Source organism: Seriola aureovittata, chromosome 24 (genome assembly GCF_021018895.1).
Source record: "Seriola aureovittata isolate HTS-2021-v1 ecotype China chromosome 24, ASM2101889v1, whole genome shotgun sequence".
In the NCBI taxonomy this organism is placed as follows: domain Eukaryota; kingdom Metazoa; phylum Chordata; class Actinopteri; order Carangiformes; family Carangidae; genus Seriola; species Seriola aureovittata.
Window position 1 is genome coordinate 6178992 of NC_079387.1, and position 27993 is coordinate 6206984.

Sequence of the window (27993 nt, forward strand, 5' to 3'; positions counted from 1 at the left end):
GCTAGCTGGAGAAGGAATCGAGGTCTGACCTGGACTACCAACAAATTGTCTTCATGATATTCGGGCAACACAGGACCTTCTTCAGGACTTTCTTCTTTGATCGCTTTCTCCCCAAACACATTTAACCAATGGGTGGGGTAAATATTCTCACATGGCCTTTAGTGATGCATTGCTTGAATTTTTGTCTGAACAAAAACAAACCAAATCAACGGGAAAATGCAACAAAATGTAGCCCGAAGAAAAGCTTGAATTCTGCCTATTTTCACACCTCCACACACCTTGCCAATTCCAACGTAAAGTGGGCAAAGTTGTTGGAGAAAATTATTGCACACGTTCGGCCATCGTACAGGATGTTTCTTATGGTACTATCCGACAGCACTTCGTTTGAAGCATACTGAGGTTTTGAGTAGGAAGAAAAAAAGACAAATACCATTTGATCCAGATCTTAAGGAGACGCCAGACACAATAAAAGCATCAGTTTTGTCTATTTATGTTAAGTATATTCTTATGTGTTTACATTAATCAAAGTCAGTTGAAATCTAACTGTGTCAAACTTGTGGTAATGCAGATTTTGAGTATTTTGCTTTACATTATACATGTGAGTAAATGAAGTTTGTCTCTTACAGGTAAACTAAACGTTTTCTCCCCTCCCTTCCTTCTTTTTATCTCCCTGTCTCTCTCCTCCAGATCATCCTGAAATAAGTTTCAGGAAGGGAACGGAGTGTCACGAAGCTGCACTGGGAAACCTAAAACAGCCCCTGTGTAAATACTACCTTACCTCTCCCATAGAGGTCCAGCAACCTGCATGCTAAGAGTGTAAACACTTCAATTTAACCGTAAGAACTGCAGTGCCGGTGTAACACACACAGAAAAAAAAGATATATATACTGTATGTATTGCTAGAAAAAATAATTAACATGAAAAATTCAAAAATATTCTTATGTATAGTGCGACATACATAGCAGACACACAATATAGAGGTCATTTTAACAACTGTTCTCCCAAAGTACCGTGGATCCCCTCTCTTTCATATTTATTCTAAAAACCTCTGCACAATGTTCATCCCTTTGGTTAGTAAAAAAAAGATGCGTGATTTGCATTATATGAGAAATATAGTGCTCAATCTGGAAGTGGGAAAACAGGAAGTCACAGAAAACCCGTGCACAACCACACCAACGCACTCGGCGCTTTGAAGAGGGTTTTCATCTCGCGGTCTTTGCTTTTTTCTCTCTACAAAGTTGAATGTCCTTGGGGCAGACAGGCTCATGTTTTCTTAATGTGACTGTCCCGGCGAGGGTTCGTCTGTGACCCTCATCTGCCCCAGATGCTGTTAAGATGCCATGATGAAGCTTATCCTCCCCTCCCCCCCTGCCAACTTTTCATCTCCGGAAACATCTTGCCAAAGTTGCGGCTTGGAAGAGGTCAATGGAATCAACCTGCCAGAGCGCAGGGCCACATTTTAACACCCAGACAAAATCTTTTCTTTTTTTTTTTTTGCCATTGCGAAAGCTGCTCAGAACGCACCCTTTATTTGTTTGGGTGCTTTGTTTAGGAGGAGTGGTGGGATAGATTGTGCACGGATTTTTGCATGCAGTCAGGACAGGGAAAGACAGTGCCCAGTGTTGACAGAAGATAGTCGTGGCCATTACCACAAAGCCTAAAGGCTCGGGTCTGTGCCAAGGGCTTAACAAAGCTTGAGGGTTTGTTCCAGACATACCAAGCCTTGTGTGTGTGTGCATGTGTGTTCGTATCTGGAGACTGATGGTCTGCCGGCAGACTGGGACTTGAAGCGAGGTCTAGCAGGTGATGACAACACCAGGCCTGGTGGGAGAGTTTTTTGAGGGGTGGGTGAGGGATTTAAGTGCTAAGACTAAACAAAAAACGGTGCATTTGACGACGCTCGTCAAGCAAAAAGATAACTTGAACTTCGACTGGAGGGCTATCTGTGACCGTCGGTTGTCCTGTCCAACCCTACTATCACCGATAATCCTGTTCCATTTTAGAAAACTGTAGAAGTGCCTAAAAAATGCTCATCAACAACACATGCATCCAGAGTGTATCACTAAAAGTCACAGACACAACACACTGGCTGTCAGAAGCTACATGGGACTTTTTCGGGAAAGACATCACATTTTGCGAATCGTTACTGGAATCAGTTTTTCTAGTAACCGTTCATTAACATCACAAGTGACTTTATCGAAACAAAAGAAGTTAAAGAAACGACAAATCAAAAATAGCTTTGTAGAATGTTTGGTGACTTTCATGGTGTACCATTGTTTCTTACCATGGTTTGAGTAGTTTACATGAGGAACGTGAGTGAGAAAAAAATGTATTGTAAACTGTGTAATGTATGTAAAGTGTCTCTTATTTTGAGAGTTTATATTCATAGTTCTAGAAATGTATTCGAAGTTATTTAAAATTTGTGTTGTGTCTACTATCAAGGTATGTTTGAATTCCCCTAAAACCCTCCACCACCTCCATCTCCCAGAACAATCAGTTGTTTTTCAGTCAAGATCATCAAAAGTTATTGTATTATTTTAGACCAACCCTCTTTAGTCATTTCATTTTACAAACAGCGTGTTTGAACTCATGATACTAAATCTTATTTTCCATTTTTCAAAATTCAGATGTAATTTCATGGTGCTTGATTAACATTGACAATCCACAGGCATACCTTTGGAACAAGAGTGTTTCACTCCGGTTTCACATTTTGGTTTCATTCACTTTGATTGTCTTCACATGCATTATGATTTGTGTGTAATATTTGTGGAAGGTGGTAAAAGTTCTATTTTGTTGTAATTTATCTTATGTTACTCTTGGTCAAATTTTAGTCAAAAACAATGTTGTAAACTATTCTATTTTGAAATGAATGTAATTTATTGAGCTGTGCTACATTCTGCACGGTTGGTCATTTAAAGGTCTAACCTGTCAGGTCAGCGAATGAGAAGTCGCACACGTCTGAGGGGTGGGGTTTAAAATTCTACTCACCAATAGAAAGCTACTGGATCTTTCTTGCCTTCTCATCGATAAAAAGATCACGGTGTTGCAGTAATGAGCATAGTTATAGAGTTGCTTGTGTTGTTGGAAAAAAAATGTTTATTGTATAGATGACATTTTACCAAAAAAAGAGAAGAAAATTTCAAAAAAGATGTACTTTTCACTCTAGTAAAATAGTATTTCATAACAATATTAAGTTGTTGCTGTGGCAACCAAATGTTGCAATTACTAAAGTTCGGTATTTTTGTAAATGACATTGTTAAGTTGATTTTTGTTTCTTTTTGCTAGAACACTGTACACAAGGTAGATTGTAAAGAAGATATGAACATTTCTTATTCTTCACTGAGATTATGACAATGACCTAATATTTTCATTAGCGAATAACAGCCTCCATAGTGCTGTGACTGTAACACTTAAATAGATTTAAAGTCATCAATGTTACATAGATTATATATAAATATATATATAAGAACTAAATAATCTATAAATTAATAAGTTCAGATGTACAGCTCTTCCCCCGACAAAGGACCTTTAGGTTCCACACTGAGACATTTTATTCGAGGCGTATGTATCACTAGAGTTAAGGATTGCACTTTTCATATTCTTTAAAGATGTGATCTGTTTTTCATTTCCTGCTAGTACAGTAAATCTGTTTATCAATCAAAAGCAGATACTACCGGTAAATAACTTTAATTCAACATGTTGCATGGGAAAACAATATTTTCTTTTCTTACTAAATGATAACGTACTGAATGTTTCTAGTGAAAAAAAAAAATGTCTGTACACAAAATGTCCTCATTAGGTGACCCACGATGCCCTTGTGTATGGAATCCTCTTGAGATGTAATGTTTTTTGAAATGTGTCGGCAATGATTGACTGATGGTAAAAAGAAAAATGTAAGCACTTTCTGAGCAGTTGGTCAACTGAGCAGACTCAGCTTATCCAAACACTTTGCCTTATCTTGAGTCCATCGTGCTTAAGGTTTTATGTTTTTAAGAGCTCTTATGAAATTTATGAAAGAGGCTTGAACGGGTCTCTCTTCTCAAATCCCTCCTCAGTTTCATTTCAAATATATATCTTTATATCTAAAATCATTTTTTAAGGTTTTAATGTGCGCATCACAAGGCCAAAATGGGTGACTGCAACAGAGAGACCAGTCACTGATCTTTACTTCTGGTCTCCCAAATCTGTAGTGACATCTTTTCGTCCCATTGCCTTACAATGGAACTGTTTGGAGCGTGTAATTCACAGCTTTAGCCAGCAGAGGGCACTACACTGGAGACTGCAGGTTATGACTTGTGACTGCCTGTGCCATCGTTGTTGCAGTGTACCCTAACAACAAAGTAAAAACATAAAGATTAATTGACAAGAAGACCCTCATCGGATTTATAGTTTCAATGTAATCATTTTTCAATGTATTCTTTTTGCATATATTTTGTGCTATTTTATGTTTCTATAGTCAAATGTTTCTTTGGTTCCAGCAAGATAGTGTAAAATCTATTGAAAGAAAGAAATAAAGAAAATCAAAGGAACTGTTTTGTCTGGATCTTTTATTTATGTCACGTACAGGACCTGTTTGTGTAGTATTTTACATCATCTATATATATATGCATCATGTGTATTTGAAGACATCCTAGAGACATTTGCTCTTCAATGTGCCATAGATGTAATGTATAGTGTATAAGTCCCCTTGGTATCCGAGGTCCACTTTGGAAACTGCCATTAAAGTAAATACAGCAGCAGAATAAAGGCTCATTAGAGCAGTCTTTAGGGTTGTGGCTAAAGCTTCACAAATACACAAAAATAAATGACCAGATTTTAATGCTGCTTTCATTAATGTAAGTCTGAGCTCTCCACAAGTAGGATTTTGCCACAGACGATAAACATGATGTTAAGACTAAAGAAGTAAACGTTTTCCATTATTTATTTTCTATGTCATTTCCTGTTACTGCAGTGAGGCATTTCATGAAGTCAAAAAAAAATATGAGGAGTCATTAATACCCCAATGTTAATGTCAACTAATTTCCCTATTACAGCTCTAGCAGCTGCATTTTTCATTTAAGTCACTATTTTGAACATTATCTTTGTGTCTGTTGCCGGGCAGCTGCAGTGTCTGAATCCACCATTATCAATAAATGTCAGCGCTCCCAAGCATATGAAATTAATGGTTGCAGTGTTTCACATCTCTTTGTTATTCTGTATGTTTACTACAGTGGGTATAGCAGTGCGCAGTTGCACAATTACAAGATCACTAATGATTTTAAAACCCTTCACCTGACTGATGACACAATTAACTGTAAAATTTTATAAACCACCTTCTCTGAAAGCCTATAACAAATGTATTGCTATATTTTGCCACTTACATATAATCACATGTATTTGCACACTAGAAGCCTGACAAAGAAAATATTTTGATTCCGGATGTGTTCCAGACAAGGTCAAGAGCTCTAGATACGAAGTTAAAGGGGAGCACCCTGTCACACAAAGGCGTGTTGAGACTAAGGACTAATGACCTTGCTGATTTGCAGATGCAAGAGACTTGTCTGGAACAACTCCCATCATCTAATGGGTGCTTAACCCTGTTTCCACGGCAACTGTGGAGACTATCCTCCCAAGAAAAATGACATCATCAGTTGTTTCAGCAAATATGTTTACACTCCAGTGACAAAGACCTCTTGTACCGTAATTGTGGCTCCATGATCAGGAGCAAAGGAAGAAACTGTGATGTAATCACAGAGCCACATAGCTCACAGCGGGAGAAGGTTGGGGTGGTCGAATGGGCAACAAAAATACGCTCCAGTTTTGTACAGTGAACATCAGCGTCTTAACCGTGACCCATGATCATTCGCTGACCTTGACCAAGTTTTATCTCAACTCAAGCTACAATCTTTCTAAAATCCAAACCAAGTAAATGGTGTCCACGCTGATAGGAGCGTGCACTTGATCCAGGTCATTTTGCTGTTTTATTTGGATGACATGTTTGAAATGTGCATTGTGTTGTAGCAGACTTTACTGAGAGCATTCTGCAGAGACTAGTTTGCCATGCTGTTTCTGAAATAAGGAGCAATAGCAGTTTTCTTATAATGAGAAGCTTATTTGATATTTCCATCACGATGAAGATGATTCTCTTTGTTACAAACATGCCTATCCTTTTCTTCTCCTCCCTACAGTGTGGCACTAATCACCTCTCATACTTCCAGGAAATAGTAACATCCAGTGGATGCACCGATTCCAGAGGCGTGGATTCCCAGCACTGTTGTCTGCTTAAGGATAAATAGGCTCTTTGCCTTTAAGTCTACTGTACCCCACTGTGCAGAGAAATGTAGTGCTAGCCTTCTGTTTTGTCGGCACATAAGAAGATGTGCCGTCTAGTTGTTGCTAATAATAGCCAATCTTATTTTTACCACAACGACGCCTTATTGCATTATGGATGCCTCTGGAATGGTGTCCCTTCAAGATAGCGTGGGAATATTTCAGTAGAGGCTGTGGCCGTGCATCTCAGGGCTAAATGCTCCAGCATCATCTCAATTTGCCCGCCTATAACTGCAAGAGCATCTCATTTACCGGAGGCTGTTACTGTGTCATGCCTGTAGTCTGAGCCCCAGCTCCTGTGCATGGGGATGCGTTTCTTTTATCCGCCGCTGAAGACTTTATTTTCTGCATGCCGGATTTAACTCCACAGGAGCGCTATGCGGGAGTATAAGGTGGTGGTGCTGGGCAGCGGCGGGGTGGGGAAGTCCGCGCTCACGGTCCAGTTTGTCACCGGGACATTTATAGAGAAGTACGACCCGACCATTGAAGATTTTTACAGGAAGGAGATCGAGGTGGACTCCTCTCCGTCGGTGCTGGAGATCCTAGACACAGCCGGCACCGAGCAGTTCGCCTCAATGAGGGACCTTTACATCAGGAACGGCCAAGGCTTCATCCTGGTCTACAGTCTGGTCAATCAGCAAAGTTTTCAGGACATCAAGCCCATGAGAGACCAGATCATCAGGGTCAAAAGGTGAGACACTGTCCACTTCAATGTCCAAAACACAATTACAGTCTAAATATATGCAATAGACAAGAGGTGACTCAATATGTTTTAGGCCCCTTAAACAGCCACATCCTATTGGAGGAAGTGGCAATATAGACCCCACAATCAACTTGTGGGGTCTATATTGCCACTTCCTCCTTCATTTCCTTATTAATTTATTGTGAAATAAAACAGTGTCATTGAGCTATTTGTAATATTGCTGGTGTACCCCCTGCATCATCTGAAGGGCCTCTAAAAGTCAATGAACCTTCCCTCCAAAGCACCAAAAACTATGATTTATTTATTTTTTTACACAGGAATTATCTCACACTCACATCCTCTCATCTCCCTCCTCTTCCTCGCTCTTCCTCCAGCGCTTCGTGAGAAGCTGCAGCCAAGCGCACATGTTCTTCATAAGAGTCCAGCTGCGGCTCACCTGTCATATATCAACCCGCCGGCCTCTGACTGGGTTTGATACTCTCTGTTTCTCACAGATGACTAACTCGGGATGGCTTTGATCAGCTCAGTCCATTACTCAACAAACCCACTGAGCTCATCTCATGGCTGGGAGAGTGAGAGAGAGTGGAAGAAAAGCTGGGATCTGTCCTTTTGGTAGTGACATGTTGTTTGTTTTTTGACTTAGAGCCTCTCTTCATTTGTTTAATGACAATGACTGTGAATCCATGGCCACAGGCTGCAAATTAAGAATCTGTTAGCTAGCGAAAGCCTCGCATTATGAGGGCTTGAATTGATGTCATCTGATAGTTTTGGTTCCATGTCAAGACGCTACAGGACAGATATGATGAAGTCACACCAGTGGCAAAGGCTAAGGGATAATTGCTTTAGAAATCACTTTTGTTGAAGCATTTATATCTGTGATTAATGATCCTAAATTTCAGTTTTAATTCATGATGTTAAAGATCAAAGCTGGACTTGGTAGCCTCGGGTTTAAGATGCCTCTGATCATGTAATCATAGTGTCCCCAGTTTGAGTCACGCTGGAGAATCTTGTTGCACCATCAGTCTTTTCTTCTCTCATTTTCTGATTCAGGAAATGAGTCAGCTTTCAAAATAAAGGCCAAATTAAAAAAAAGTTCAATTTAAGTATAGTTACAAATGACTAAATTTGGGGATGTTGTTTGAGAACATTTGGCCACTTACTGACCACTTATTGATCATTATATTATGTCCCTGTTGTTTCCTCTGGACCCCCACGATTGGGGATAGGCCGCAAAAAAGCTGCGATAGAAGTATTTTCTCACAACAATATGACCAACGTTCACAACTACTCTACATTCTCTCCGCCCTCGTGGAAAATTGAAAAGATAATTCAGTTATAGTTAGTCAGTCTTGCAAGTAGGAGTTGTCCCACAACTCTAACTCTGAAGATTTTTTCTTTTGTGTTGCTTCTTTCCGGCTTCTCTTTTGTGCAAATTGCAGCTTTTCATCAGTAAAATGACACAGAAAACGTAGATTATTCAACATTACACAGCAAGGCCGCGACACATTTATTTACCTAACTGCATATTGTGTAATAATAATTTATAATTTAATCTGTGTAGTTTGGTGCAGTGCTTTTCAGCTCCATCTCCCGGAGTGAAGTGAATGCTCCTGTGGCACAGACGTCACAGGCCGGGTGGAAGTGGGGAGCGCGTCACAGCTGACGAGGCACAACAGGGACGAATGCATGAGGGAACTCCTTTGAAATGAATAATATAATGATGGATAAAACTGTGTTCTGTCGCCTCTAGCCAGCCGCCACCCAAAGCAGCTGCCTACACTGCACCAACCACCACTTTCCTCAAGTGTATATCTATAAATAATTCATTGTTTTATTTCACACTGCTCTGCGTTTGAAGTAGGGATTGTTACTGTATGTGCAAACCTGCGAGTAAACTGCGCTTAAACATGTGCGTTATTATTTTAAAATTGGTCTAATCATTGGTTACTATAGAAGCATCTTGTTTAGATAAACAAAGATGTTTATCAAGGATGGAGTAAACTGATACGTTCAAATTCACACACAAATAATTTGACAAAATGTTAATTATTTTTGGGTTTTCGTGCAAAGCAAGAAATACCAAACTTTCGCTGGTTCCAGCTTCTCAAGTTTGAGGATTTGGTGATTTTCTCTCTTATGTAATCTTGAATTAAATATCATAATAACATAATATAAATTTCATAATATCACCCTTGTACAATAATAACCTCCCTCACTCAGTTTGACTCACTTTATTTCCCAACAAACAAAAACAAACAAAAAATAATAATAATAATCAACATGACCTAACAGGCGTATTTAAATTCTCTCTTTAACGCTTCCCTACTTCTGGGTTACTACTGACCGATAATCCTCTTCTCATTTAACAGACCAAACTCAGTAAATATGTGGATCAGGTATGTGCCCCGTAATAATTAGATACAGTTTCTTCATCAGTGTCATTATAAAATGTAGTTTATACGCTGTCAATTACATAAAGGTGATTTTAGATTCTTCAAATAAAAATTCAACCTCTTTCAGTTGTTACATGTAAACTCCCATTTATGCTGTTTTCATCTCCTTTTTCTCTTTTCGGTATTTGCACTTTGACTAACACTAACTTCCTGAGCTCTTGTAAGTCCCACACCTTCCACTGTTGAATACACAGTTTTCTCACAATGCCTTAAGTGCTTGCTCTGACATTGTATTTCAGTTCTTTCAGGGGTTCCACTTCAATTGACAGTTCCAGCTCAATTAAACACCCACGCTTCCACTGACATTTCATCTCCTTGCTCCTCAAATTTAAGTTGACACACCAGTTTCATTCAGTGGTTGCATGTAAAGTGAAACAACATTTTTCTTTCACCCCAAACTGTCCTTGTTGTTGACTTTGCTGTATATTATCACAAGCTCTAGCTTGTACAGTGCATTCAAATCAGTTTATTTAAGGACAGCAGGAACAGGCTCAGTTGGTCATTTAAACACACACAAACCTCATTCACCGGGTGCCATCTTTAATAAAAACAAGCAATACAATTAACTCCTGTTCTCCATTAGCTGTCTCCAGGAGATCAGCCTCCCTCCTCCCAAACTTCTTGCTGATCCAGCAGCAGCAACAAGAACCACAAAGAGATATAGCATGTGCCCACTCACCAGAACTTAATGGGATTGTGTTGGGTTGGAAGCCAAGAAGACATCAGGCCTCCATTAGGGAGTCATATAAACCAGAATGCTTATGCAGGGCTCTCCGTGGGGGGAAGCATGGGAAAGAAGTGAGATCCTATATGTCACTGTGTGGTGCAGGTGGCTTGAAGCCATGGTCTCTTGCTGAGACGGGCTATTCCTGCTGTGCACAAGTCCACATATCAGCTTCACCGGGTTGATTTACATGCACGAGGAGGTGCGGTGAGAAGCAGGAAAGACACATTTTGAGAAATGCGCTAATTTTCTTTCTTGTCGACGGTTAGATGAGAGGACCGATACCACTCACATGTCTGTATAATATGAAGCCAGTTATCTTGACTTAGCAGAAAGAATGGGAACAAGGGGAAACAGCTAACTTGGCCCCGTCCAAAGGAAATAAAATCTGGCTACTAGCAGCTATAAAGAGGCGCTGTGCCAGACTATTTCTTCTTGGCCTTCTTGGCTTCCGCCTGTTTGCTGTGTTTCTACTAAGCTCAGCTAACCTACTGCTAGCTCCAGCTACAGGTCTTCTCATCCGACTCTACTGTTGATTAGAATTTAACTCAACATTATGTTGTGCTTTTAATAGTTTTAGGCAGCTGATATGAGCTTAATTTAAATAATTTTGTCATATTAAAAATGATTACTAGCTAAAATACAACAGGAAATGTGGCATGTAACTGCGTAATACACTTATTGGCACGTTAGCTGTGTATTGCAATGACCAGAATGCTTCATTTTTTCCATTCAGTAGAAGGAATGTCAAAGGAAATCTGTATTAGATGCTTTTCATCATGCAGATGTTCAATGTATATTTGAGTAAGAATACACCATCTCTGATTTGTGATTTTACTCTCCATAGACTGACCATATCACCCCCATGCCAATTGCTATCAGTGAAAACAACATCAGGGTGTCGCCCAATAATCTCCTCGCATGCATGCAAACATTTATAGTTCTGTCGGCGGGAGGGAGGAGGAGGAGGGAGCACGTTCAAAGCACCCGAGCTGCGTTTTCACGCTGCACTGGTGCTGTGTCTAATAGCAGGAGGTGAGCATCACGCAAGGCTGAGTGGGAATAAGGTGGAAAGACCAAAACTACGTTTCCCGGGGGGGAAAGCAACTTCCTGACCTCTGGCTTTTAGTGTTTTGTCATCAGGAAGGAGAGAGTTGTTAAAGCGGCCTGCTTGGTTGAAAATGTGAGCTAAGGAGAGCCACTGGTAAAGTGCTCATTGTTGGAGTGTAAAGTGCTGAACATATTTACTGCACTTATGCTTGCATAAGTGTTCTCATGATACACCACCATCTATCACATTCACAACTGACTTGTTTTACAGCAGTTCTTAAAAGTGAAGTAAAAGTGTTCATTTCCCAGACGGTTGTAGAAGACCAAAAAGGTAAATGTATCTCAATAAAAAAGCAAAGGTAGGTCAGAGAAAACTCTGAAAAATAAGTATAATTTGTGCAGCAAGGATGTTTTTTTTCTTATTTCCGAGCTGTTTATCATCTCATAACAACTCCGATTTATTTTGTGACCTCTTAGGAAAAAATGACTTTTCTTTGATCTTTATCTGGGATTTCCCACATTTAGATGATTATCACTTTAAGATTCCAGGCCCCGAGGGAGCGTTTAAACAGTGACAACATCAGTTACAAATGTAATTTGTTATAACAGGAAGTTGACTGGACGACTGACATGGGTGTATTTCCTGCACAGCTGTACACCACTTTTCAGATCAAGTCGGTCTGGTGTTGAGAAATTATTAGTTTGGTTGGGAAACCAGTCAAACTAATGAGAGCTTTGTAGGCAGGAATAATAATGAGGGGTTCATCTTCCTTTTCCCAGAGAGGGCCAACAGGAATTGGCATGAAAATGTCACGTGGATGTGAGTGATCCAGCTGCCCAGCTGACTTGCAGAGATAACTGTTGAATCATGATCATTTTGAAAAGTTAAAGTCCTCCATGTCAAGTTTTTGACCACTAGCAGTGCTACGGAGCAATGTTTTGTTTCTCGTCACAAGTGATGAATCCGAAGTTAGGATGGCACTGAGTCATCCTTGCAGAAAAATCTTTAAATCCCGATGAACTTCTGCTTCCAGCCGTAAAACGCACTAGAAAAGAGAGTTTTGACCATTAATAACATTTAAGTTTCCTTGTGTTCTCATTTGAGTTTGTTACTTTTTTTAAAAACCCATTTTTATTTCTCACTTTGGATTCTTGCCTTCATTTAACTGCTGAGAGCAGCAGGTATAAAACTAATGAGGACTTAACTCCCATACCCCCTATACGGTGTTTGCATCTGAACGAAAGAAAATGAGAGGAACCGGGCTGCACCATAAAAGATGAAAATGAAGCTTGGGGTTTCATCATAAAAAAATAAATAAAAAAAGGCTCTAAAGACCTTTTCCATCTGCTGTGCAGGCCCTCTCTTTGTCTGTTTATCACAGGAATGTTTGTGGTTTGTTATTTTGTTTCCTCTCTCTCCTCTTCATGTAGCCGGGGTGCTACAGAAAAAATTAGTTATAGAAGCTTTGTTCTGCAGCAGCAACACCCTTTGGGAGTTAAGACCCGCGTAGGCGCTATAGGTTCTGTGATTTTTCTGTCCGGTCGTACAAGCAGATACAGCGCGTTGAGCTGTGTCACACAGTGTAGCTGCTCCAACCGCTAATTAACAGCAGATGCGGAGAGCAAAGAGGCGGCTGCAGGGTTGGAGGGCTTCATGTTGGAGATGCCTGACTGTTCTTTTGTAATTTGTATGTGTTTGCCGGTGCTGTGGGCCTCGTGAAAATAGGTAAGTGAAGTCACTATAGCGATTTAGCACAGCGGGGAGCCTTAATGAGGCTGTTGTACCCCGAGGATAAGTGGAAAATGTGGAGGCCATCCTTTTTTCTTTTTTTTTTTTGGGGAGTTATAAACACTGCTTCTCTGTGTGTGGGAGGGTTTGTGTGTTTGCCTTTTTTCCCAACAGCTGGAATAACACCCTGCAGAGGCTAATGACAGTAGTAGATTTGTGTGTTCTAAAGGTCAAACGTACATCAGCAACAGTTACTCATGCATTATGAGGAAGCATCATTATGACCTGTGTCTTTTCACAAATGGACGTACAGATGATGGAGCTCTGCAATTTGTAGTATCCCGTTTTTTTTTTTTTTTTACAGCAATACTTTAGAAGTCACCAAAGATTTTAATATCCATATCTCTGTATAATTTCACAAGCTGTCTGCCACCTGCTGTTGTCTGTTCCTTAAATCCACTGCGACATCTCTCCCACTGCATTTTGAGAACAAAAAGCTGCATTTTCATACAGCTGGGACTTTCAGCCAAGCAATCCAAACACATTCCAAGTGTGCTGATAATTCCCATAGTGCACGGCTGCCAACTCTGGTGTTGGACCAATAACAAGTTAGAAATGTTTGTGATTTTCTCCTGCTTTATATTCATACAGTATGTGCAGTTAAAAACACTACAGCAGAGAATAAACACCGGTAGCCAGCAATTTAAAAGCCACAGCAGCCAAGAGGACACTTCTTACTGGGTTTCTGGCCATTGCAAGAAATGTCTTAATGCATGATGTACTTACAGCGGCAGTTTTTGGCCACTTGGGGGCAGCAGAAAAAGATGATAACTTGATATGCTGAACATGTTAAAAAGTAGCTGCCTATGTAAACATCTGGTAAATGTGAAGCAACATTAGCATTTATTTGGAGTCCAGCAATTACTGCAGCTGCTGCAGGAAGTGAGGCTGATGAGAGCTGGGAGAGTCAATCAAGACAGCTAACCAAAACAATGAGCTAAAAAGGTTAAAGGGGCTGTTTTTAAAGCAGCATGGAGCTGTTGGTTTGTCTCTGTGAGCGACCATTTTCATAGTAAATAGTCGTTTGTTTGATCGTTAATGTAGAATTTTGTTTTTAGTGCAGCTTTAGAGTTTCAAAATAAAAGCATTTATCATAAAGAATAGGAGGAATGCTACAGAGTAAAGTCCCAACCTTTAGAAATAAAGGTACATACCCTGGAAGATCCACACAAATTATCATTTTATTTCTTAAACAAAAGTGTAATATACTGCAAACACTGACGCGACTGACATATTCTTCAATAATACTCTGAATAATGATATCAGCCTGTAAATCCCTGTGGGCCAACTTTTCTTCATGCTGTGTCGAGCAGTTTCACTTTCTCCTCATCTGGCGAGGAGGGAGCGGTAGTTTGATGCTGCAACAGACGATCTACACAAACTCCAAACCCCACCCTGGAGATGCTGGTTCTCCCTGTGTCTTTGTAGTTATATATAGAGTTTATCCTGCAACGCTGTCAGATTGAATTTGTCTGCATGGTGCTCTCCTTGTTCACACTTCACACCCTCCAGACTCCAGCTTTCCAAACACACGCGCCATGCTTGTCCTGCTGAGGTCAGCTGCTGTTTGTATGTATGTATGTGTGGGTGTGTGTGTGTGTGTGTGTGTTGTGCAGTGAAGTGGCTGTGGGGGGAAAATGTCAAGCTGCCGGGAAGTCTTTGGCATTTGAGCCTTTGTGAGCAAGTTTTCCCAGCTTTTCGTCTCAACGCATGTTTGTCGACCAATTAGGGCAGGAATTGCTGACATAATTTTTTAAGCATTTGCACTTTTTGGGAAGCTTTTTCTCCATGGTGAATTCCTCGGGGGGGATGTGGGGGGGGTTGTCAGAGGTCAAGCTCAGCCACAGAGCTGCATCCTTGAAACCTCTACGGTCTCGCTGTCTCGCTCAAGGGCACTTCAGCAGGTGCAGCAGGTGCTTCCGTGTCCTTCACGCCGGGACTTCCCATTATAGGACACTCTCTATGCGCATTTCTCCACCTCTCTGCTGCCTACACTCATTGCCTCCAGCTCTCTGGCCCTCTTTAGCACAGTGAGACGTTTGCCAGGTCTTTTCCACGCCTCAGTTCTTCTCCCAGCTGAGCAGCGTGGCAGCAGGCCACCAATTTGTAGATAAGAGCCCATTTCTCAATAGCACCAGCAGATCAATAAGTCAGGCTCTGAATGCACTTAGGAGTGACTGATGGTAGAGGCTATTAGGTGGTCTGTGCCATTACCTGTTGTGAGAATATATACTGTCTATAATTGACATTCTGTAGTTATTTAATAAGAGGAAACATGAAGGGCGTCTAACTGAAATGAAATATATGGATTTACTATACTGTAATATACAAGTAACTGTTTTTACTTGGCAACTAAGTGTTTGTGAGACAGAAAAAAAATGTACAAAGGACATTCAAACGTTACACCTTTATGTGACCGTTAATTGCCTCATTCCAAAAACCATGGGCGTTAATCTTATAAAGCAACATTAGCATTTAATTAGAGTTGTGCTTGTGGCCACCTGACGAATGGAAGTCACACGTTCACTCTCCTTTAAACTCGGTTTCTTTTCGTCTCCACCAACTCCTGAGAAAAAAATATCTGATATATCTTTGCTGCTAAATGCTATGCTAAGTATTGTTTTGTTTTGTTTTTTTACCTCTGTGTTTCTATGTGATTGGAGTGAAACGTCCCTTTAAGGACCTGCTTATTGAATTGTAGGTGTTAACCCTTCCTCTCAACTAAAAAGCTGCTGTGATATTATGATATTTTCTGGAGTACACAGTTGCCAAATCTAAATATGAAGTAAAAAATTGTTGTTTCTAAGGTACGAGGCCAATGTTCATGTCCTCCCATGTGAGAGCAGCACATTAGCTTTATTCAATTATTCAATAACCTGTTCCATTACTCTCCCCAGCCTGGTTTCCTTGTATTGATGGCTCATAGGGAGGAGGACTGGGATCGTCAGCCACACGCTGGGGAAGAAAGCTTTTCATCCGTTAAGACATGCTTAGTGCATGATGGAAAGGATGCAAAGTGGAGAGCTAATGATTTTAAGCAAGAATTGGAAGCCATTACATGTTGCAGTTTGCATGCAATGCCAACGCATGTATCCAGGAATACATAGAGCTTCACAGCGTTCAAAAGAGGCAGTTATTCTTTTTGCGATGACAGTTTTCTAATGGGACCGCCTACTGATATTAGACACCCAGGGAATGATGGAGGCCTCCTGGGAAGCTTGGACTGAATGTAGTGTTTATCCCTCGCCTCTCACTCCATTGTGCATTGTTCAAAAGCCTTATTGTTTCAGCATCTAACAAATACAGTATGTAGGCCAACAATGTACACACACACACGCACACACTGTCACTGAGTTTTTCCCTCTGGTTTTCTCCCTTAGGTATCAGGAAGTTCCTGTCGTCTCAGTCCTTAACAAAACCTTCCCAGTGGGGGAGAAGGCAGCAAATTTCAGATGCACACTCCTCTGATATCACTTTCTCTCTTACTTCCAGGTACCAGCAGGTGCCGGTGGTGCTGGTGGGTAACAAGGTGGACCTGGAGGAGGAGAGGGAAGTGTCCCCCAGCGAAGGCCAGGCGCTGGCTGAGGACTGGGGCTGCCCTTTCATGGAGACGTCTGCCAAGAGCAAGACCATGGTGGATGAGCTTTTCGCCGAGATTGTCAGGCAGATGGACTTCTGCCCTCTGCCGGACCGGAGAGAGACCTGCTGCCCCACCTGCAGCATACAGTAGCAGCTGATCCGTCTGCTGGGGGGGTAGGGGGGTGATGGATGGGAGGAGAGTAGAAATTAGGATGCAAATTAATTCATGTTAGATAGATTGAAGATGGAGGGGTTCAAAGCAAACATCCACTCTTGCTTTCACTATTTCTACCTGCTTTCTGTATGTAAGAGTTCAGGCCTTTGAGTTGGTTATGAAGCATTCTGGGAAATGTAGGAAATCACGTAGCAGAAGTAGACAATGCCAGTTAAAGAAAATTAAATGTCAACATTCATCACTCCTCCGACACAGGGTGGATATTCCCGTGAAAGAAAAAAACAACACTTGACCTCCCACATCCATCACCATCCTCCTGATTAACAAGATTGAGTTTTCGGGGGTTTCCCAAAGGCAGCACGGTGCCAAAACCATCTTAAAAGCCATTGACAAAGCAGATCATAGTGCTAAATGCTTTTGGGAAACCAGCCATAGGTCTAAGCGGGGATGGCGGTGTGCTCAGCAGTTTTATTGGCCCTGTTTTCTTCTGCTTGTGTTTTTCTTTTTGCACTTTTGGGACTTTTTGACAGTGCAAGACCAGTCACCAAGTATCTGAAGGGATGTCACCACTGTGAAGGAGTCGTACTGGAAGTTCATTATACAGCAGGCCCGCCTAACTATGAATGAATGAACAGATGAACGAATGTCTAAAAAGGAAACTGCACCTTTGGGGAAATTCATTCAGAAGATCCCAAATGTTGACATACTGTGGATGATGTGTGCATGAAAGTTGTACTGTCACACTGACATTGAGTACAATCAATCTCACCCAAAGAGACAGCATCAATCAATCAACCGATCAGTCAATCAATCAGTCATTAAAATGTACGGACAATTGTCTTTACACCTTACAGATGATACAAATGCCTTGTTACATTGTATGAAGTGAACATCAGTGTCAGTGTGTAGTTCATTTATCTTAAATCACATCAGACATGTTAGTGGTTCAATGTCAGAAACACTTATTTTGAACAAAAATAAATCTTTATGCACAAATTTGTCATGCTTATTTATTGTTGAACATTTGAAGTCACTCACTGAATCTCATGAGAAAGAGACTCCTCATATTTCCTTTAATTTAAGTGTTTTGTAAAAGCAGTTCATCCTAAGTGCCATAGTTACCTCTCTTATTTTACTTTAACCTCCACAGGTCATGAGATTTGTACTCATTGTGAAAATAGCCTTTCAGCTTCGCTATTTAGCAGTAATCTGGCTCCATCACGGCCTGCGTCGAGATGATTTATAATGTTTTGGTCCTGCGGCTGTGTTCCCTGCCTCAGTGTCCTGCTGCTCCTGCTTCTGCCATTAGTGCCAACACTTAACTGCTGATTCTGGTCCTGAAAAATCCAACAAACATTTGTCAAATTCTGAGTGCCATTAGAGTCCATTAGAGAATGAAATTGAGGATATGTGAGACTTCAGAGCCAAGATAATAACTTTGGATTCAACACAAAGCAACAGTCTTTTAACACTTATGAAAGAGAGAGTGAGGTCATTCAGAAATAAATTGTGGAGAGATGCTATAAATTCCAAAACTTTAGTACAATAGCCTATAGCAACATCAAATAATTATTGTAGAAAGATCTATTATGTTGTTAGGAACTGCCTTGCTTAAAAAATGGTGCTAATACAGATCGTGATTTTTTTTTTTTTCTCTGCAGAATACAATAATTATTGCAGGGCTTCCTTTATGTAAGCCTCATTGAAACGACTACCAACAGCGACACCTGCTGTCATAAACTAGAACCGCAGTTCATTTTGTAGGTCACATGGAACCCTGTAGCTTTTGACAGTTCCTACCCGGACCTAAATATACTTTACACACGAAGCAGGCATGGCGTCCTTCAGCCACTGCAGATTGTAACGGACATTTATCAATTTGTGCTTCTGTCTCTATTTCCCCTTGTTTTTTTTTAATGTTGTTGTAGAAATATTTGTCTCAATGGCGACCAGGACCGTGTGTCGACTTCTCCAGCGCCGTAAGTAACTGTTAATCGGTTAGCATTAGCTTGTGAGCTAGCGACGTTGTAACGGCAGCTTTTAGCTACATATTGCAGCAGTGTCTATAGAATATCTCTTTCGTAGCACACGTTTTAACTTGACATGGCAGGACATGTATATGTGTAATTAATGATATTAAATATAAGTAACATGAAATGTCCCGGTAAGGAATCCCAATGACCTAGCATCCATAAGTCCACGAGCTCTGCTAATCAGTGTTATAAGATGCACCTGTGCTATTTCCTACTGCCACAAGAGAAAATGACAAAGCTATTACCGACTAAAAATTGAGAAATGTCGTGTGATATATTAAATTGTTGTTGTTTAACTGTGCATGAAAATTATCTACAAAATCTCATCTTCAATTTGACTACCTGTGTAGTAACTAACATGACCTTAGATAGTGTTAGTGACAGTATATAAAGACTCTCACACATGTAAACTAAACAAGGCTGTGAATGCACTTCTTTTTCTAAGATATGACTGAAATTATTGCTTTTAAATGTGTGGTTAAACGATATATGCTGGCATTTAGGGAGTTAAAGCAATTATCTCCTTACTTAAGCCTCCTCTATGGGTCTAAATCCAAAAACACTACACTTCCCATAATGCAAGTCAGCAGCTTGTTTGGTGCCCATAACGTCTCACACAAACTTTAGACATTAGCAAGTCTTCTGTTGTCCCATTTTGTTTATTTTGGCTCCTCCTGTCCCCCACCTCCCTCCCCTCCGAAGGTTATGCATCTACTGCAGCGGCTGTGCGTCCACCAGCTGCCGAGGTCCACAGCCAGCGCAACGCCGTCTTCTCCAGAGAGCAGGCGAGGCAGAGAGCTCTGTACCCTCGCATCGAGAAGATAGAGGTGTCCATGCAGGGCCCGGGGCTGGATGGTACGATGCTCATCATGAACAGGGGGATGTCCACTCCACTGAGCTGTGCCAGACGTGAGTGAAAGGGACACACATTTGCATGTATTAATAATTTATTATAAGTTGTTTCACTATAAGTAAATACCAGTTTTTGTACTTAAATGAACTCCCCTGTGTTTCCCTCAGACTTGACAGAGTATCATGTGACCAGTTCAGTTCTGGCCCTGGTAGACGGGGAACTGTGGCCTCTCCACCAGCCCCTCACCCACTCGTGCTCACTCACCCTGCTCACATTTAAAGACAATGACCCAACACTGGTCAACCAGGTAACTTTACAACTCTATAACAAGAGAATGGTGTGAGTATTCTGCAAACTGATAAACTGGTTGAAATCAGAACCTTTTGTATTTGTTTTTTACTGTCGATTTGTCTTTAGTCTCAATTTCAACAAATATACATGTAAAATACTACAAATGCCTTCTTTAATACTCCTTCCTGCTCAGTCCACTTCTCTTGATGTACACGTTCTTAGAAATAGTATCCTGGAGATTGTTACCAACCTTCTTGGCTTGTCCCCACTTAACAGGAAACACAGTTTTTTTTTTTTAAATCAATTAGTGGACATCATGAAAAGAGTGACTGTCTTAGGATAGACACTAATCGTGTCCTCTCATTGTCCCAGGCCTATTGGCGCTCCTGTGCTGCCTTGCTGGGTCAGGTGCTGGAGAACGCCTTCAAGGATAACTATACTGTGGAGCTGCTCAGCACACCAGAGGTCCCAGGTAGAGGGAGCTCCTCTTCATGTCTGACCAGGCATCACAGACCAGTAGCTCAGTAAATCAGCTATTTTCCCAGACAGAATAAAGAGCTTCAGTCAGATGCAGTGTCTGGTGCTTGTTCTCAGACTGACTAGAATATAATTAAAAACAGGTAGCGTTGTATTACTGTGTAACTGGACAATAATTGTTTTAATTTGAATCGAACATAATTCCCCTCAGGTTTTTTTTTTTAGTTTACTTAATTGAAAAGTAAGTTTTGTATTTTGACAAGAGGTCATAGGTTTCAGTTGAGCTCTGCTAATTTGTTTCCTCTTCATCTGTTTCCCTGCAGTCGTTTCAGGAGCCTTCTGCTGTGATGTGGCACTCGACCCTCAGCTGGATTCATGGTCTCCCTCTGAGGTGTGTATAAAACTTCTGCAGTCATTACTGAGCTTGTTCCCATCAACTTTCTAAAGAAACCTTTTCCTTTATGGAACAATAAGATATGAAGAATTTCTGTTTCCATCAGCTGGTACTAGAGCTTTGTTTTAAGATATAAATGCATTTGAAAAATAAAAGTTTATTGCAGTAAAGACTAACTTTACACTACATATGTTGAGAAAATACCACAACAAAAAAATAGACCACTCCTGCAGCCATTGTTTGTTTGTTCTGTTGTTGTGCTAACAACTTAATTTAAACCATGTCTGATTCCATCTCTGTTTGTATTTTGGTAAAAAAAAAAAGGAGTGTTTGTATCTTTAGGGTTTAAATTTTTATTTTCATGTTTGTGTGTGAGGAAAAGCGGCAGCTGGTGATTTATTGCAGTGTGAATTTTTATTATCACCTTTGAAGTGAAGCTTCTATTTGTCACCAGCAGTTGCAGAGGAGGAATGACTCAGAGCTTTTGTTGCTTTACATCTTTGATTACAGGACACCTGGGTCTCTTACTCTACCTGATCCTATGTGAGTGTAACAGTTGTGCTTGTAAACCAAAATGACTGCTTTTCTCTCCAGGAGTCGTTGCGCTCTCTGACCCGAGGCGCTCAGCAGCTGATCCACCAGGATCTGGCCTGGGAGCCTCTGGAGGTCGCGCCCTCTGTGGCGCTGGAGGTCTTCTCACACAGCAGGTAAACTCACTCCTGTTCTTGCTCATGCTGTTCACTTCTGATACGCCTACATATCTCTTTTCACTACTCTTTGTTCCTTTTTGCTCACTTCATACTTCAGACCTTCTGTCTTATATCTTTGTGTTCTTCTCTTTCTCCCACCACAGTATGCTCTTAAAACACATGGTGACTGTTGTTGTCAACCACAGCGATGAACTCTCTCTCTCTGTCTCTCCCAGGTATAAACAGGAAGAGGTGGAACAGAAGGCAGCACAAAATCCCAAAGGCACAGTGATGCTCTACAGGTGACATGCAGACATCTTGGTTCAGAACTTTATTTCTGCCTACATATTCCCAGAGTAGTGTCAGGTTCTTGTTATATTTCTGTACATCTAAAGAAATGTGTATCTCTCACCTAACCTCCCACTTCCTTCCTTTGTAGATGCGGTGACCATGTACTGCTGAGTGGGGGACCTCTGGTGGCCAGGACAGGCCTGTGCTCCCAGTACGAGGTGACGGCCCTCCACGGCCTGGGACAGGGACCCATTGGCCTCCAGCGTCGAGCACAGGGCCTCTCCCTGCCTCTGCAGCTGCAGGTAGGGATGTGTGTGTGGAATATGATGACAGAACAGCTTTTGAATATACAGAGGATTTCTCAGAAAGTTGAGCTGGCAACGCTTTCTGTGTGTCTCTTGTTTTTCCATAACTTTTTGTACACCTACATACCAGAAGGTTTGTTAGTTGTATTTTAAAATCTTGATTAATGTCGCCTTATCAGTGAAACCATATTCATTCTAACCTACTTAAAGATTCTTCAGTATGGATTTTGGTTGAGTTTTATTAAAGGTGAATATCAATTTAAATGTCATCTATTGGCACCATCACTTTAAGCAAGAACAGGCTTCATTACCACCAAGAATAGTCAATTTATTTTACGAACAAAAAGTGATTCAGTCTGCAATGCCTTCCCTTGAGATTATTGTTTTTATTATTAATGCTTGTCCTTTATAATTGCACAGAAGTGTATGATGCAGTAAAAGTACTTTATTGGTGTCTACATGTGCCTGCAAGTCACGTTTTCTCTCCTCTCTGCAGGCTCACCACACGGTGTGGAGGAAACTGAGGCAGCGGGCAGAGAAACTGGTAAGAACAACAAATATCTCAGTATTTCATTCAACAGCAGTGACATCAAAGCTGAAGCGCTGAGGCCAGCTCACAGAAGGAGGGCTGTGAGTGTTTTGGGGCCTTGGTCTGGTCTAGATGCTGGATACTTGTCCAAATTTTTGTCTGTTCCACGTTCTGCCAGCCTGCTCCCTGGCCACAGCCACCACTTCAGATTTGACAAAGTATCCAGGGGTTAGAATTTAACATGGCTATTTTTATTGCTTTGCATTTATATTCTGGCACGAAACGGAGAGAGGAGATGCAGCGTGAGCTGTAGTCTTCAGGAAAACCAGGTTTCATCCTCGTCATGAAGGACAAACTGCCGTTTTTTGAACTCGACATCAAAGACACAGTCACTAACTCGAGATCCAAGGGAAAAGTATTTTTAAATTTCTCTAGGTTCAAGGCATCTCATTCTAGATGTTGTACACAGTGACACTCGGATTGATGCGAAGTTGAATCTTCTCTGTCTGAGCATAACCAAGTTTGACTCGAGCTCTAAAGGAGAAGCATAAATTCTTCAAATTCAAACTAGGCTACGAGTTAATTTTGGATGGAGCCATCTAGGCGAAATATATTTTGCTGCAGCCTTTCTGGCATTCTCTGTGCATCCCTGATTGCGTAATGAAAAAAAAAAAGATGTACTCATTAATAGACACACTTGATTTGGCAACTGATGACATACTGTGCTCTGTGGCCTACATTTTATTTTCAGAGATTCGGTTATCCAGGGAATTGAAATAGCACTTTATTTAAGACAAAGGTATGAACATCAGAGTTGGACAGACATTAATAGTGTCTTGGATCATGTCTTTCTGGGGGTTTTACAAGCACAGGATTGGCATGCAGAGCTGCTGCAGAGGCGGGTGGACATCAGTTTTATAGTGAGAGGACACTCTTCCATATTATCACCTGACACCATAATGTTTGCTCTGAGTTTGCATATGATGTGAATAGTGGGCAGAGTTCTTGTCCTTCTTGTCCCGTGTGTTTACAGAGCATCACCACCACTGATCAGTAGAGGATGTAAAACCCATCTGAAGGACATTTGTACAGCAGCGATTTGAGTATACGTAGGCAAACCAAGACCAATGCACATAATTTCCTTCAAGAGCACACACTGGCAGGCGGAGATCATTAAAGCCCATATGAATGTTTTCTCTCTTTCTATAAAACCACTAGACGCTGGCTTGTTTTTGTCATGTTCAGTGTTTCTGTCTCTCTTTCATGTGGCAGAACAAAACTGTGAGAGACATCAAGCTACAATATCAAACAGCTGCAGGGCTGGATTATAAACACACTTTGAGACACAGGCTCATTGTACAGTATTTTATTTTCTGCGTATTATTCCAGTTTATTACAACTTGAGTCTTGAACTTGTAGTTTTGGCTCATACGCTTCACTGAAGATATGTTGAAACCCGTTGTCGATGAACTCCACTAGAATCTTTTATGAACTTGGACAAACTACATTTTCGTGCCGTGCACCCTGGACTTGGAGTAATTTACAACAGAAACTTCATTTGGAAAGGCTGCCTTGATACCAGGTATTCAAACACTGCATTTAAAAATGTTTGCTAACGCTTTAGATTACAACCCACACAGTACAGTGTAATTATGAAGTGTGTTTGGGGTTATCAGTAAAACACTGATGCAGGGATGAAGATGAGGAACAACTTTGCTAGCAGCCTCATACCCAGAATGCAACACTTTTTTACCTTTTCAAGTGTGTGCACAATTAAAGTCAGTATATCAACATTGTATTTTTAAAGCTCTTGTGACTGTGTTAACTACTCTTTGCTGCTACTATGGTCAAGTCTCTTTGGTCAATTGAGATAAAACACCCCAAGAGTGAGTCTGCCTAAAGGCAAATACCCAGTGGAGAATCAAGCTTATACAGGATTATTTAGTTTGTTGTAACTTGGGTCTTATTTTCATATTTTCCATAATTTCTAGCTTTCACGATTAAACTCTGCTCACTAAAGTAATGACTATATTTCTACAACAAAGTCCAACAAGAAACACCATCAGTCAGGCGATCAGTCGGTTTGTAAACAAACCGACAGTTTACTCAGATTATCTAAACCATCTAAACCACTTTATTTGGAAAGTAAATTTGAAAGTTAGCATTTCCAAAATGTCAGTAATAATCCTTCAGTGCACAAGAAAACTGTGTGGGAGTTTAGTATATCAGGCAGTGAACTCTTATAATTTAAAAGTTTACCATTGTTTCCTCCTTCAAGTAAGTTAAGAAAAGAGAAGGGAAATATCAACATTCTTGAATTACCACAGCTGGTTTGTATTAATGGAGTGACAAAATATAGAAACACTGAATCTTTAAGTTGAATTAGACGTTTCAAATTGATAAATATCATATTGCTGTTTATTAAGATTGGATTATATATAATGTATGCGTTTCCCCTGCAAGTTTAGATCCAAGGGTTCGACAAAACAACAGGATCGCCTCACGATCTAATGCGCTTCTGTACAGTCGCCCTTCAACACAGCAGCTTTTTATGAGACAGTTTTATAGGGCTTTTGATTCAGCTTTATATTTTTAATGCTTTGTTGTTCAAATGCGTTAAATTGTAAATCTCAAAGGTTGTTGTTTTGTCCACCGCCTGCATGTGCCACGGCAAAGAAACAGGTTTATAAAAGCAGCGAGGCGTGGGTGAGCATGTTTTTGAGCCGGCTGCAGGCAGTAGGGAAGCATGTCCCCCGTCTGCCTCCAGCTGGCGCTCATACACGGCCGCCCACACTGCAAACAGATTCTCCCAATTTTTCCCTGTGGGGCGCATCATGCCCCCACACCCCTCCGACATCTCTGTGGAAATGTCCTTTTAAAGATTATCTTTAAGCCATTTCTACTTAATCCAGCGTTCACCAAAGACAGCAAAGGGGTTTGAGAGAGGATGTAATGATTATTAAAGTAACTGTTAACATAATCTAACATGGCTTTTCTCTTTTTACACAGGTGGAAGTGCCAAGACCCGAGGAAGTGACCCCACCCCCCCCTCCACCTCTGACCAGCCAGTAACCACCTCTGCGTAACCTTCCACACACACAAATACACTTTGACATGTATCTGATTGTATTATTTGTTCAATAAATGTGTAAAAATATGTGACAAATCACTTCCACTTATCTCTTTCTTACAAAAATCATTGTACATTGAGAGTACTCATGACCCTTGACCCTATTATTGTACAAAACACATGCATCTTTCTTGAGTTGTGTATGTGCTGAAAGGAAGATTTTAACACTCCCTCTGGGCTGCCTGGGTTTATAACTGTTCAGTCCATTGTGGGAGTGTAGGAGTGAGCGAGAAGCAGGAAAATGGAGATGCGGACGTGTGTTTGTCTGTGTCAGCAATTTGCTCAACAAAAAAAGCGGAGTGTGTGTGTTGGCTGAAGGTCAGGCAGCAGCGCAGCTGTTTAGTCTATCACTCGTCAAACAGGTGGCTCTCAATCCTCAGAGTGTGTTCAGAGGCAAGTGTGACAAAGTGTGAGCAAGCCTGAGGATTCAAGGTTTCTTTTTACGTTTTTCTTCCAGGATTCCCAGCGCTTTGACACGTTGGGGACAACACTCCTGGTTTCTGCCACAGATCGCCCGTCTCTCTTGTAACCTCATCCCTGCCACAGACTATCTGTAGTGTGTTGACATTCCGTAACTGTAAGTTTGAATCGCAGGCGAAAATAGTTTGGTACCACTTTCTAATAAGACACACTCTTTGTAAAAAGCTTCAGGTTGTAATTAATGGTTAATATTTCCAAATGTTTCATTAATGAGTCATAAGCCATCAATAACAGCAGCTGTCCAGGTTGTCGGTTGTTATCATGTTACATCATAAACAAAGCCTCAATTCTATTAACATGTTAATGAATGAATAGTGTAATTGTATATTAATACTTGTTATTCAGACAAACAATCTAGAGATGACACCTTAGACTTTAGCAGAATCTGACAAGCATTTTTCTATTTTCTCACATTTTATATAAACTGAATGATTCATCTATAAATCAGGAAATTATCTGGTAACTAATAAAAATGAAAATACATTTTGGCTGCAGCCCTTGTGTTGAGACACGAGTCAGCTCAGCTGCGTGATAAAAAAAAAAAAAAAGTTTATCAAAATCATTGTTGATCATAAGAATGTGCAGACTGCTGCTATCAGACGTTTTAAGTGACCTCCTTAATCTAAATGTCTGGAGACAGCAGGTGCTTTCAGACGATCCATATCACACTTTGTGTCTCCTCTCTTTCGGCAGGATAAACACTGGACAAGGGTACGGCGTAGAACTTATCTATAAAGCATTAGGACATTAGGTCAGCATCGTGGGAAATGTTTGTGCTTATTTCTTTCCTCGCTGAGACTTAGATGAGCACTGAGACACAGAGAAGTAGAAGAAAAGTTTGTGAAAAATGTGGACTTATTCTTTTAATCATTAATAAATCATTAGCCACATCTTAAAGACATCTTGTTTGAAAGTGGTACCAGCAGTTTTTAAATCATGGTACGTTTAGCTCACCATTTGTGTCATTGTACAGGTGGTTGCAGACAGCTGGTAATGTTTAATGACCACCGATGACATAAAGAAAATTGAGCAGCTCCCACAGACTTTCACTCCTTTCCCTTCCCCCACGCGTATGTTGCAGACCCCTGTTTGATATTCGAGCCTCCGGCCCTCAGTGTGCGTCTCTGGACAAACAAGACAAGTGAAAGACAGGTAGCATAAAACAGAGTAAAAACTCTTCTAAAGTTCAGATCACTCGAGGAGCGTAGTAATGTTGTTGCTCAATCACGAGAAACATTTAAGCATTTAATCTCCATCGGCAGCAACTGAAGATTAAGCAAACCCAGAAAAGTTTGCCGCTGTGCAGCTGTTGCTCCCACTCAAGCATCCTACCACCACCACCACTACCACTACCCCCACCCCAACACACACAGACAATGTGTGAGACACACCCAGGCACATATGCCTCGGACTTACAGCCACTCGCACCACCAGAGCCAATTGAGATGTTTGAGTCGGTGCCCTGAATTTCTCGCTGTGTAGCGCTCAAGAGATGTTTAGGAATGAGTGCTGCGCCTGCGACGCTGCTGCTCAAACATGATTAAATTTGAATAGCTACTAAAACACTGTGGAATAATGCATTCCTAGAAATGAATTTATAATGTGTTTCTGTTCTCAATTTATGCTGAAGAGCTCGTGCTGTACGAGGCCGGCAGCATATTCCCCCCAGAGGTTCCCTCATTTTATTTCATACAGTCAAAGTGTTTGTCAGAGGTTGAGGCAGAGTTTTAACGTTGGCC

General features: G+C 40.9%; 3 protein-coding genes across 15 annotated transcripts in view; all 3 read left to right on the top strand.

The window, feature by feature from the left end:
• mbnl2 (muscleblind-like splicing regulator 2) overlaps window positions 1–4529 on the top strand; it is a 51092-nt gene extending 46563 nt beyond the window's left edge. For all 13 annotated transcript variants that reach the window (XM_056370217.1, XM_056370222.1, XM_056370220.1 and 10 more), the window contains one exon: window positions 688–4529. In XM_056370217.1, coding sequence (XP_056226192.1) covers window positions 688–812 — 125 coding nt within the window. In that variant the 3' untranslated portion in view covers window positions 813–4529. The remainder of the gene's footprint in view (window positions 1–687) is intronic.
• A 1672-nt stretch (window positions 4530–6201) lies between these two features.
• LOC130165326 (ras-related protein Rap-2a-like) lies at window positions 6202–17772 on the top strand. The gene is made up of 2 exons (XM_056370511.1): window positions 6202–7000; window positions 16521–17772. Exons 1-2 carry the CDS (start codon window positions 6687–6689, stop codon window positions 16756–16758), a joined length of 552 nt encoding a protein of 183 aa, XP_056226486.1. The 5' UTR covers window positions 6202–6686; the 3' UTR covers window positions 16759–17772.
• An 812-nt stretch (window positions 17773–18584) lies between these two features.
• mrpl39 (mitochondrial ribosomal protein L39) lies at window positions 18585–25813 on the top strand. The gene is made up of 10 exons (XM_056370510.1): window positions 18585–18761; window positions 19518–19724; window positions 19836–19975; window positions 20332–20431; window positions 20760–20827; window positions 21425–21537; window positions 21756–21821; window positions 21959–22112; window positions 22612–22659; window positions 25654–25813. The coding sequence occupies exons 1-10, from the start codon at window positions 18725–18727 to the stop codon at window positions 25714–25716; spliced, it is 996 nt and encodes a 331-aa protein (XP_056226485.1). The 5' UTR covers window positions 18585–18724; the 3' UTR covers window positions 25717–25813.
• The last annotated feature ends 2180 nt before the right edge of the window (window positions 25814–27993 follow it).

Excerpts from the sequence above, each read along its gene's own strand:
- mrpl39 (XM_056370510.1), top strand. The coding sequence starts at position 18,725 with ATGGCGACCAGGACCGTGTGTCGACTTCTCCAGCGCC. Across the intron at positions 20,828-21,424 it reads ATTCATGGTCTCCCTCTGAG|GAGTCGTTGCGCTCTCTGAC; the intron begins GTGTGTATAAAA and ends TTTTCTCTCCAG. Across the intron at positions 22,660-25,653 it reads GGCAGCGGGCAGAGAAACTG|GTGGAAGTGCCAAGACCCGA; the intron begins GTAAGAACAACA and ends CTTTTTACACAG.
- LOC130165326 (XM_056370511.1), top strand. The coding sequence starts at position 6,687 with ATGCGGGAGTATAAGGTGGTGGTGCTGGGCAGCGGCGGGGTGGGGAAG. Across the intron at positions 7,001-16,520 it reads CAGATCATCAGGGTCAAAAG|GTACCAGCAGGTGCCGGTGG; the intron begins GTGAGACACTGT and ends TCTTACTTCCAG.